At 36.9% G+C, this 12,148-nt stretch overlaps 1 protein-coding gene across 3 annotated transcripts in view; it reads right to left on the bottom strand.

The window, feature by feature from the left end:
* Positions 1-12,148, bottom strand: part of ACSS3 (acyl-CoA synthetase short chain family member 3) — a 141,669-nt gene that overhangs the window by 71,624 nt on the left and 57,897 nt on the right. For all 3 annotated transcript variants that reach the window (XM_072724503.1, XM_072724502.1, XM_072724504.1), the window contains 2 exons: positions 6,042-6,122; positions 5,866-5,961 (listed from right to left, as the gene is read on the bottom strand). In XM_072724503.1, coding sequence (XP_072580604.1) covers positions 5,866-5,961; positions 6,042-6,122 — 177 coding nt within the window. The remainder of the gene's footprint in view (positions 1-5,865; positions 5,962-6,041; positions 6,123-12,148) is intronic.

Raw genomic sequence — 12,148 nt, 5'->3', positions numbered from 1 at the left:
GTGGAACTTTACCAGCAGGAACAACTCAATCACTGGCAGTTCTGTTCAGTAAGTGCCAGTATGACAGGGTTTTTAAGTGGGAAGCTGAGTCAGAGGCCAGGAACCATTGATAAGACTTTAAACATAGGCCAACAGCAGATGACTATCACTCACTTGTATGAGGCAAAGGAGTCTGAACTCCTTTTGTATCAGACAAGAGTTCTTTGAAGGCTTATTTTTTTTTTATTTTTGAATTAAACCTTTTACATAAGATAATTGTAGATTCATGCAAATATATCATGTATTCTGGGTAAATACAGTTGAATATCACAACTGTAATACTGATATAGTCAAGACACAGAACAGTTCCACCTCCATAAGGATCCCTCGTGTTGCCTTCCTAGTCACAGGTGTCCATTGCTAGTATATAGAAATACACTTGATATTTGTGTGTTCATCTTGTATCCTGAGACCTCACTGAACTCACTTATTATGTTTTTTTATACGTTCTATAATTTCCTACATAGATAATCATGCAGCCTCAAAGAGACACAATTTTATTTCTTCCTTTCTAAATGTTTTTGCTTTTGTTTCCAAGACTACATCGAATAGAGGGTGACAGTGAGTATCTTTGCTTTGGTCAAATCACAGGAAGGAGCATTAAACCATTTATCATCAATACTGGTCATTGGCCATTTCGTTAGGAGAATAGTGACAATTTCTCTGAAGTTTTTCTTCATCTTGAGAATATCCTTATTTCTTCTTTATTCCCAAAGTATATTTTGATGGATATAAGATCCTAGATTGACAATTCCTTTCTTTCCACACTTGAAAAATGTGTCACTTTCCTCTGACTTCTGAAGGAAAATCCTGTCATTCAAATGGCTTTCCTGGGATGCCTGGGTGGCTCAGCGGGTTAAGTGACTCGCTTGATTTTGGTTCAGGTCATGATCTCAGGGTCCTGGGAGGGAGCCCCGAGTCAGGCTCTGTGGGGAGTCTGCTTGAGAATTCTCTCTCTCTCTCTCTCTCTCTCTATCCTTCTATCTCTATCTCTCTATCCCTCTCTGTCCCTGCCTGCCTCCTCAAGCACTCTCATGCTTTCGCTCTCTCTCTGAAATAAGTAAACTGTAAAAAAAAACAAGAACAAAAAAAAAATGGCTTTCCCCCATAGGTAAGGTATCCTTGCTTTCTCCCAAGTCTCAATATTACTCTTTGTCTTTAGCTTTCAGAAGTTTATGATTTGGGGCAGCCCCGGTGGCTCAGTGGTTTAGCGCCACCTTTGGCCTAGGGTGTGATCCTGGAGACCTGGGATCAAGTCCCAGGTTGGGCTCCCTGCATGGAGCCTGCTCCTCCCTCTGCCTGTGTCTCTTGTGAATAAATAAATAAAATCTTAAAAAAAAAAAAAGAAGTTTATGATGTGTGTGAAACACAGTGTGTTTCTGTGGATTAACCGTTTGGAAGTCTACTCAGTTTCTTGAATGAATCTATAGATGTATAACTTTTGCAAGTTTGAGAAGTTGAGAATTTTTCTTATTTTTTTCAGTACTTTCTCCGCCCCCCAACTTCCTCCTCTCTTTTCATGACACTGATGTCAAAAATGCTAGATCTTGTTATTATTCCACATTTCCCTGAGGCTCTGCTCATTTTTTTTTCAGTCTATTTTATTTCTCTTGTTTAGATTGGGTGATTCCTATTGTTCCTTTTTCTAGTTCACTGATTCTTTCCTCTGCCCCTTCCATTATGGAACCCATCCATTGAGCTTTTTTTAAAAAATTTATTATTGAATTATGGTTGACCTACAATGTTATACTAGTTTCAGGTGTACAACACAGTGATCTGATGAGTTCATACATTATATGATTCTTACCATGAGAAGTGTCCTTACCATCTGTCACCATACATTATTATATAATTATTGATTATATTCCTTATGCTGTACTTTTCATCTACTGTGACTTATTTGATAACTGAAAGTTTGTACCTCTTAATCTCCTTCACCTATTTTATACATATTCCAAGTGAGTTTTTATTTTGGCTATTGTAATTTTCAGTTCTAAGATTTCCACATGGTTTTCCTTTACAACTTCTATACCTTCATTGTGACTTTTTATTTCTCCATTTCTTTCAAGAATGTTCATAATCACTTATGGAAGCACATTTATCATGACTCCTTTAAAATCTTTGTCAGATAATTCTAACACCTCCATCAATTTTTTTTTCAGGTAGCTTGATATCATTCTAGTTTTTGATATGAGGAGTGATTGTTTTTCTTTCATCAAAGCTTGGATATTGTGTGTATTATATTCTGAGACTGGCTCATATTGATGTCTTTTGTTACAGATGGCTTAACTTTAATTTCACTCCATCAATAAAGGGGCAGGAGGGGTTAGAAATCCAGATTCTTCATTTGGCTTCCACTGATAACCAAACTGAAGAATGCTTCTCATTGATGCTGGGTGAGTTCCACTTCCAACAGTGGGCTTCCACTGATAACTCCCTGGCTGGAAGGTAAGAGTGCCCTGTTACTGCTTCCAGCATGCCCTCCTCTGACACCACCCCAATCAAAAGTGAGAAGAGTACCTCATTACTGATGGGAGGAGGTATAAGTCCAGACTCCTTTGGTTTTCACTGTCACTGCAAGTTTGTGGAGTCCTCATTACTACTGAGCAGGGATAAAAGTCTTGGCTCCCTAGTTGAATTTTTCTGACACCCCTATGGGATGATGGTGGGTTACAGCTCCTACTTACCACCTGATAAATGTAGAAGTATAAACTCAGCTTTTGCTGTTGGGTGGGAAGAGACAGCATGGATTTTTCTGTGGTGTTTGCCCAGCATAGAGCCATCTAAAGTTTTATGTTTTATTTAGGCTGTCACTTTCATACTCCTTTGGCTTAAGAGATCATGCTTCTTTTTCTTTTTTTAGTTTTAGTTTTTTTTTTTAATTTAGTTTTTCTATTATCATTGGCATTTCTGAGTTGCCAGCTTTTTTCAGCAGCAAATCTAGAATGTAAGAAAAATAAAAATAAAACCCAGGGTCTTATCACTATGTTGTTCCTTGGGTCTCAAGGTCCCTAAAGCCAGTTTCCCTTCTTCTGCCCACCTTTCAGTCTTTTAATGTTTGTTGTAGACATGCTTATGACTTTTAGTTGTATTTAGAGGGAGGAATAGAGAAAAGTATGTCATCTTCATCTTCACAAAAGCAGAACTCAACCCTTTGAAGAATTCTAAGCAACGAAGTTCTATGTTGGCTTTTTACATTTTAGACTGATAACTATAAATGGGAAGAGCTCAGAAATTGGAGGTAGGGTAGAGGTCATCTGGAAGGACATTTAAAGCAGAAGCACCTGTTAGAACATGCTCTAGATTGGTTATCTGATGATAGTCTGAAATATACAGTTGGAGAGAATAGGCACAAATCAGATCAGAAGCCAAACACAGAATACACACCAGCCAGCAACATACTTATGCATGCCAGCTGGATATCAGCTTTGAATATATGGCAGGAGGTATGGAAGAGAAGGACACTTTTGACAGGTACTAAAATACAGACTCAGCAAAATGTAATGGCTGATGGGGTGTGATATGTAAAGATCATGAAATTAGAATCACTCCTTGATTCTTAGTTTGGATGACTGGGTAGATTCAGGTAAAATTAACAAAACTACAGAGTACATGGAGAGAAATGAGTTTTGCAAGGAAGAATGGAGAGGTGAGATCAGTTCATGTCATCTTGAGTATAAGATGTGTATGCACCATCCAAAGTCGGTCTAACCATAAATTGGTGCTCAGCAGGAAGATCTGATATATACACAGGAGTAGTTAGAAGCCTTGGTTTAATTAGCACAACACAAATCCAACTGCATGAGGTTTATCCCCAAAATATAAGCAGAAGAAAAGGCTAAGAATAAGACTCTTATAAACCCCAATGTTTAGGATCAAAGTAAGAGAAACCAAGAGAGGGAAGGAGGACAAGCTGTCTGAGAGACAGGAGAACAGAGGAGTAGCGGTCAATTTAGTTCCCTGAGCATTTGCTGAGTGTTTAGTGTGTGCTATGCATTGTGCTGGAAGACTGGATTTTGAGGATCTCACACTCTACTAGATATAAACAGATAGTATCATGACAGTGTGCTCAGCTCAGTGATCAGTGATAGACATATCCGCGGGGGCAATGGGACCATGGAAAGGGACACTAAACAAAACCAAAGGCTGTTAAGAGGAAACTTTGAAAAGATAAGAACATCTAAGCAGAGTCTTCAAGCATAGGAGGAATTAACCAGGTAAGAAAGGACAAAGGGAAAGTCATGCTAGGCAGAAGAAACAGCCAGAACAATAGCAAAAGGGTGTGGAGTTCAGGAGGAGAGAGAATTATTTACAGGAAATAGCAAGGTTGATGCACAGAGAGAGTGAAAAGAAAATCAGATTGAAGATCCTTTGATTTGGTCACGTATGAAGTCACTGTTGACCTCCGCCGTGGTAGATTCTAGGAAGTGATGTGGACAGAAATTGCACCATCATGGGATAAAGAGCTTCTAAAAGAATATGAAATCCACACAGTGTAGGTTTGGTACTTTTTTCAAGGAGTTTAGTGGAGAAGAAAGTTAAGATGGGATAGCTAGAAGTGGGCAAAGGTCTAAAAAGCTTTGTTTTGCTATCAGAAGGAATGGAGGATGTTTATCCATCATACAAAAGAAACCAGGGTGCAGATAAAAGGTTTTTGAATGTAGCTATTATATTTAATCTTTTACATAAAAATATCCCTTAAAGCATCTACACCCTTCTTGAGCACATCATTCCAGGATAAAGACAAACACCTGAGTCCCTTTCATGGTGTTCAAATCATGCTTCAAATAAACCCAAGAAATAATAAAAGGCCAATGGTAAATGCACAAGAACTGGATGTTGTTCAGCAATAAAAGGCAGCTTAATACTTATAGGGCAGCTGCAGCTCCGTTACATTTATGTTACTAATACTACCATTCACTAGAGGTATTCAGTGTGGAGATTTATTTTTACTTCAAAGGGAATGATTTTTTTTTTAAAGAATTCTATTTTTCCGAGAGAGAAAAAGAGAGAGAGAGAGAGCACAAGCCAGGGGAGGGGCTAAGGGGAGAGGGAGAAGCAGGCTCTCCGCTGGTTAGGGATCCCCCGATGCAAAACTGGATCCCAGGAACCTGTGATCATGACTTGAACAAAAGGCAGACACTTAACCAACTGAGCCACCAAGGTGCCCTGGGAATGATCATTTAAATTTTCTTTTATTCTATTGCAATAACTTTGGGACAATACTTTCTAGAAATCCTTTAGGAATAGACAAAAAGGGCAGCCCCGGTGGTGCAGCGGTTTAGCGCCGCCTGCAGCCCAGGGCATGATCCTGGAGACCCTGGATCGAGTCCCACGTCAGGCTCTCTGCATGGAGCCTGCTTCTCCTTCTGCCTGTCTCTCTGCCTCTCTCTCTGTGTCTCTATGAATAAATAAAATCTTAAAAAAAAAAAAGGAATAGACAAGTTCATTAGTATATGTTTTTCATAAAATAATATTTACTGGCTTTGTTCAGCACAATTTAAATAGTTGGCTATTATTTTTCTGTATTCCTTTCTCTTTGAAATCATATCTTTAACTGGAAGAAGATATGAAAATGTCTCTGCCTCTAATCCAATTTTTTTCTGTTCCCTCTTGGAAACTACTCCTTTAAAAGTTTCAGTAAAAAAAATAAAATAAAATAAAAAATAGATAAATAGATAGATAGATAGATAGATAGATAGATAGATAGATATAAATATAGATGATAGATTTCTTTAGGTGGTGGTATTAATTTCATAACATAAAATATTTCATAATATATAAAAATATAGATCTCTTTAGGTGGTATTAATTTCATTTGATTACCTCATATAGAACTGTTGTGTTCCCATGTAGAAGAGGTCCATAACAGATATAGGAATGTCCAACAACCCAGCCTAAATCAGAGGCTGCCCACCACACCTAAAAAATAAGAAGATAGTAAACTACATAAACGTTCATCAGGGAAATGTCAAGTATCATGAATTTAAAACCATGATTACCTCTCCAGGTTTAAGTCCATAGATCGAAGACATTGTCCAGTTCAGCATTACAGCGTATCCCCCGGTGGGTCTAACAACACCCTAAAGGAAAGAAAACATGAAGTTAACATCAATAACCACTGTGTGAAGAGATTCTTTGCCTTCATACTATCCATCTTTAAAAGTTCCTGTTTTAAGTATTTTATATTCTATAAACTACATATGACTTTGGCTTTCATATAATTATATTCGCATCAATATTTATTTGGCTCCCCCAATAATAAACAGAGAAAAATTTGTCTAGATCAGCTCACTTGTAGAGTCCATTCTCACAGACCATTCTTGACTTTCTAAAGAAAACTCATGACCTCATAGAATCACATGCAATGACATTTCTTTTTCCAGGGGTGGCATAAATTAACAACATTACATTTGCAGACACTTTTTCCAGAACACAATGGAAACTCTCAAAATTAAGTGCAAAGTCAAACGTAATTGTGTTCTTCAAACAGAGCATAATATAAGGATGGCTATTCCTTGATATTATTAAATAATAGTAGGATGCTTAGAGGAAACAAAGTCATATTCTATCCGGAGCCTCATTACAATGCTATACTGGGGTTCCTGCTGTCATAGTATGAGAGCTAAAGGATTCTTTCATGATGAATTCTGGAATTCTGACAAAGCAATCCTCCTGGGTCGGATCTAAGGCTGACAGATTTGCCCTATATTACATTTGGGGCAAAAGTAGGGATTGCTACATCACAGTATTACAGCTTTCAAGAACCAGTTTCTAGCAGCTATCCACAATACTGAACATATTCAACTCTAATACAAGATTACTATTTGAAAACTGGCACAAGAGTCACCATAAATAAAAGCTGATGATAAATTTAATAATTGCATTTATTGCTTCACTATAAACATTAATCATCAGTGACTTAAAAAGGATTAACGGCGTGAATATTCAAAATGATCAAGTGAAAAAAAATGATCAAGTGAATGCTTGCTTAAAAACAAGCTATATTTCATTCACATGCATTTGGAAGCATCTTCTAGTAGAGCAACTATTATTACTTTATGCAGAAAATAATTATTTTACCTAAAGGTAAACAGGGCCCTAATTAATAAATGTACTACTAGTTGGAACCTTTCGGCATAACTCACCAGCTTTAACGTACATGCGTGAATCAGAGAAATGAAAAACATACCGACTTTCCATTAGTGACTAAAGTAGCTGTTCTCCTTAGGTACCACTAATAAAACATAGGTACCAAGCTGTGGAACACACTTTATCTACCAGCAGAAACACCTGGCCCCTTGGCAAATGTCACATGCAGCTTCCTTGGCATTTGACAGCTACTCTCTGCGATGCATGACATGGTTAGCATGCAGCTGGCTCTCTGGATCATCATCGGAGTATTAGAAATCCTTAGCCCCCTGCCAGAAGATTTCACACGTGCATTTCCCCCGTGTAAACTGAGCAGCTCTTTCCTCCTATATTCTGTACTATTTTTCTTGAACTTCACTCATTAGTTTGTTTTTTTGAGATCTTTTCTTATGATTCAATACTTTGAGGAATTTGATATTAATCATTGCAATTTGCAACGTCACTAAATCTCCCCCTTGCAAAAGGACACCCCATCCAGATGAGGAATTGTTTGAAGTATCCTGAATACAAGCACCCAAACTAACTAGGATAGAAGGGTAAATTTTTAGATTATATGGTACAGAAGAGGAGTCAACTAGGAATGATGAAAAGGAAGAAAGGGCTAGAAAAAACATAAATGAGTAGTAACTCATTTGTAAAACTAAAAATATTATTGAAAGGATTAAATTTCTTTTTACCTCTCAAGTGGACTTTATCCTTTACCCTTCTTTAAAGGATATTAACCAATGCTGGGTTCCCCATAAAATGGTGGATGCTTAAATCCATTTGGGCAAAAAAAGTGGGACTTAAAAATGAGATCATGAATGAAAAAATATTTAAAATTATAAGGTATTTTTAATTTAATTTAGTATCTTATTAACAAAATTATTTCCTTAGTTCTAGCAATCATTGCTTTTTATTTTCCCTTGTGCTGATATCATTCAAAAGACAGAAACTGTTAAAGCAATTAAAGGTTTCCATAAAAAGTTCTCATTAAAAACAACTGAAATGGAGCTACTGGAGAGAGAAAAGCTGTGATGTTTGTTTTTCATTGGTCTTTGATAACAATTTTTATTTTTTATGGATGAGTATAAAAATTTCTATAAAGTAACATTTTATCATTCATTAATCTAGATAATAGATCTGAAATTTAGTCTTTTTCTCTAAAATATTTGGGTAATAGTTTTCAATTTTCTGTGTATCTGATATGGTGTAGAGAAAAAACTGCATAATTTCATGTTCTTCATGTAGATCTTTCATAAAAAGTTTTAAGTAAAATAAAAATTGAAAGATTAGGTTTACAAAGATAATTTCTTTGTTATAATATTAATATGTGACTAAAAAAATAAGAAGATAAAGTATTTTTTGGTTTCTTATTCATAATCATATTTTCCAAGTAATGATAATTAAAAAGCGAAAGAGAAACTTTGTTCAGCCTCTGAAAACACATAAACAATTCTCAAAAACAAAATCATTATACTCTAATAGTCCAAATAAATCTGAAACTAAAAGCTCTTTTAAAACATATTTGAAATCTTAAGTATAAGGTAAAAACATTTAATATCAGTGCTTACCCCTAAAGTCCAAGCATGCTGCATTTTACTCTTTTGAATGTCTGTTATTACTTTCCTTATGTACTTAATACTCCATCTACCTTAAAAGTAAAAACACTGGATGTACTAATATATTGTCAGAAAAGCCCGGTTAAAAAAAAAAAGAAAGAAAGAAAAGAAAAGAAAAAAGAAAAGCCCTGCAACCTGCCAATATACTGTTCTGGTTTTTGGAGCATTAGCTATAACACTTTAAAGTCTTCTGGGAAACTTGAAAAATTTCTGGGTGGGAGTAACACTCTATACTCCAAATAAAGACATGAAAGTGAATTCTAGCTCAAAAATGCAAGAGAAGACAATGTTTTGCTCTTTAATACGAAACAACAACACATTTTTAATGTATATGGGCATTTAAGAACTTCAATCCACACAGATAAAGTTAAAGGCTGGTTATTAGTCACCCACGAACGGGACCACAAAATCATCCCAGATGGTTCTTTATGACTTTCAGCTTAATGAGCTGCCTTTGAAAACAAGGAAAACCACAAAATTTCATAAATGGGGCTATTAAAACATAAAATATGAAAACATAAAACATGTCAGCACCAAGTGCAGTATGCAGTGTTTGTTGCCACAATGTAAGAAAAATACAGAACAATATGGGTTTTATCAGAAGAAGATGAAAGACTGAGTATGGTAAGATTAGGAGTTTGGGATTCTTCATCCCTAAAGTGTTTTCTTTTTTAGTGGATCTATAAAAATCTGGAAAGCAGATCTCACAATACTCAGGGAAGGGAAGTGTGGAGTACTCCAGAGAACGTCATACTAAGTTGAGCTCCTCTGTCATCCGACTCTGCAACGTGCTTGTACAAAACATAATATGCATATTTCCATCCATGTGGTATGTATTTATTCACGCATGCATGTGTAAATATAGATGCTTACGTGTGTGTGCGCGTGTGTTGTAATTTGGCCTGACAAGTTGAGGTGAAGAACAAAAGAAGAAAGGGTAAATAAATATTTTACCTAACTAAAAGAAATCCATCACCCCCATGGCTGGGGTCCGTGAGTCGAGAAATAAAAGATACAGTTCTGATTACTTAAAAAAAAAAATCCAACAGATCAACAATAATCTTGTCCTTATAATGGCTTTACAGATGATATCCCTTCTTTCTAGAATGAACCACCGCTCCCACCTCTTCCCTGATCCCAGTTAACTCCTACTTCATCACACAAGTACTCAAAGACATCATGAAAGTACCACGTCATCTTGAAGTCATCTCCAACCCTACAGTTTGTGTTAAGTGTCTTTCCTGTTTCTTCCTTGGCTCCTGGGCCAGCAAACGTCTTTGGAGTGACCAGCCTGACCTAGGGCTGTGTCCCCCACCACACACACACACACACAATGAGAATGCCTCTTCATCTCCAGCACGGTAACTGCCATGGAACAGGCATGTAATACATTTGTTGACTGATTCAATACTGTGAACAGTTGAGTGAACAACGTACATGTAAGAAAAATACAATTCTTTTTTTTTTTTTTGAGTAGTCTTCTATGTTGGGAGAAAGCTTTGAAACTTGTAGAACCTAGTGAATCATATTAGTTGAAATGGAATGGTTCCATTTGGGATAGAGCATCAAACATAAAATCTCTTTCTACAGGCTTTCGGATAACTCTGAAGCTGCCTCTACGGATGGTACTTTAGCAGCAATATAATTTTTTATTGATCTGAACAACTGTGAGATAAGAGGCAAAAGTATAGCAAGTTCAGCATTTTAACTGCAAGAATTGTACCACAGATAAAAAAAAAAAAAGTTCACTGCTTTTTTATTTGACTTTCTCCTATTTTTTTGCTCTAGGGTAAGAAATATGAATGTCACCTAACATATGTAGGAGTAGAAGTGACATAAATTGTGTTAATGTGCATCAGGACTAAAGGCCCACCACTTTCTCATCATGCCTTCCTTTCTTTTTCTTTTTTTTTTTTTTTTGTTCATTTGCTTCTTTTTTTTTCTTTCTTTTCTTCAAGTGTGCTTGACATACAATATTATGTCAGTTTCAGGTACAACATAGTGATTCAATATTTATGTACATTGGGAAGTGATCACCATGACCAATCCAGCTACTGTCCATCACCATACAAAGCTGTTACATATGATTAACTCTATTCCTTATAGTTTGCACACATTATCCCCGTGTCTTATTTATTTCTTAACTGGAAGAAAGTTACCTCTTTTCCCCCTTCCTCTATTTTGCCCATCTCATCAGCCCCTCTCCTCTGGCAACCATCAGATTGTCCTCTGTATCCAGAGGTCTGTTTCTGTTTTGTTTCATTTTTTTCAATTTCACATATAAGTGAGTTCATATGGTATTTGTCTTTCTCTGACTTCTTTCACTTAACATGATATCCTCTCGTGGTTTCCTTTCAATACTTTGCTTTCTTTCCCTCTTTATCCTACCCTGCTTTTCTGCTTTGGCACTGGGCTTTTTTTGTTTGTTAGCTTCGTGTGTGTGTGTGTGTGTGTGTGTGTGTGTGTGTGTGATTATCACTGTCCCTTCGTGATATCAAGGTGTAAGAAGATACATCACTAGATCTCCCCCTTGCAAAAGGACACCCCATCCAGATGAGGGATTCTTTGAAGTATCCTGGGTACAAGCACCCAAACTAACCAGGATAGAAGGCCACAACACTGCAGAAATGTATGCAAAGCAGCTCAGTGTGGTTGCGGGAATATTTACAGCAGCTGACAGATTAACCTATCACACAGCGACCTGACAAATCCAGGGCTGGCAGACGCAGAGATGCAAATATGCCCTAAATATATCTGCAACTTCTAACCAAAGAATAGATTGCCTTATGTGTGTCTAATATGTGCCTATGAGAAATGAGTATTTTTAAGCAGAATTATTTTTATGGGCTCACAACATTATTTTTCCTCATGAAGATCAAAGATTGAGAGAACAAATTATAGGACGACATGAAATTTATATTTAAATGCTTCATAAACGTATGTGTGCTCATCTTTCCTGTACTTCTATTCTGGGAATCCAAATATTAAAATTTCAGATCCCATTAATCCTGATTGTACCTGCCAAAAGTGAAATGAGAATCTTATGAATAGGGATCCCTGGGTGGCGCAGCGGTTTGGCGCCTGCCTTTGGCCCAGGGTGCGATCCTGGAGACCAGGGATCGAATCCCACGCCGGGCTCCCGGTGCATGGAGCCTGCTTCTCCCTCTGCCTATGTCTCTGCCTCTCTCTCTCTCTCTTTCTCTGTGTGTGTGTGTGTGACTATCGTAAAAAAAAAAAAAAAAAAAAAAAAGAATCTTATGAATAAAGAGGAATCCGGGAACTAACTGGAGAAGCAAAAGATCATTTAACGAATCTGAGGATTTACCATGGCCCAGTTTTTAGGACAGTGACATACT

This window comes from Vulpes vulpes, chromosome 10 (assembly GCF_048418805.1).
Source record: "Vulpes vulpes isolate BD-2025 chromosome 10, VulVul3, whole genome shotgun sequence".
In the NCBI taxonomy this organism is placed as follows: Eukaryota; Metazoa; Chordata; class Mammalia; order Carnivora; family Canidae; genus Vulpes; species Vulpes vulpes.
The sequence above is the reverse complement of the archived record's forward strand: the minus strand, read 5'-3'. Positions and strand labels throughout refer to the sequence as shown.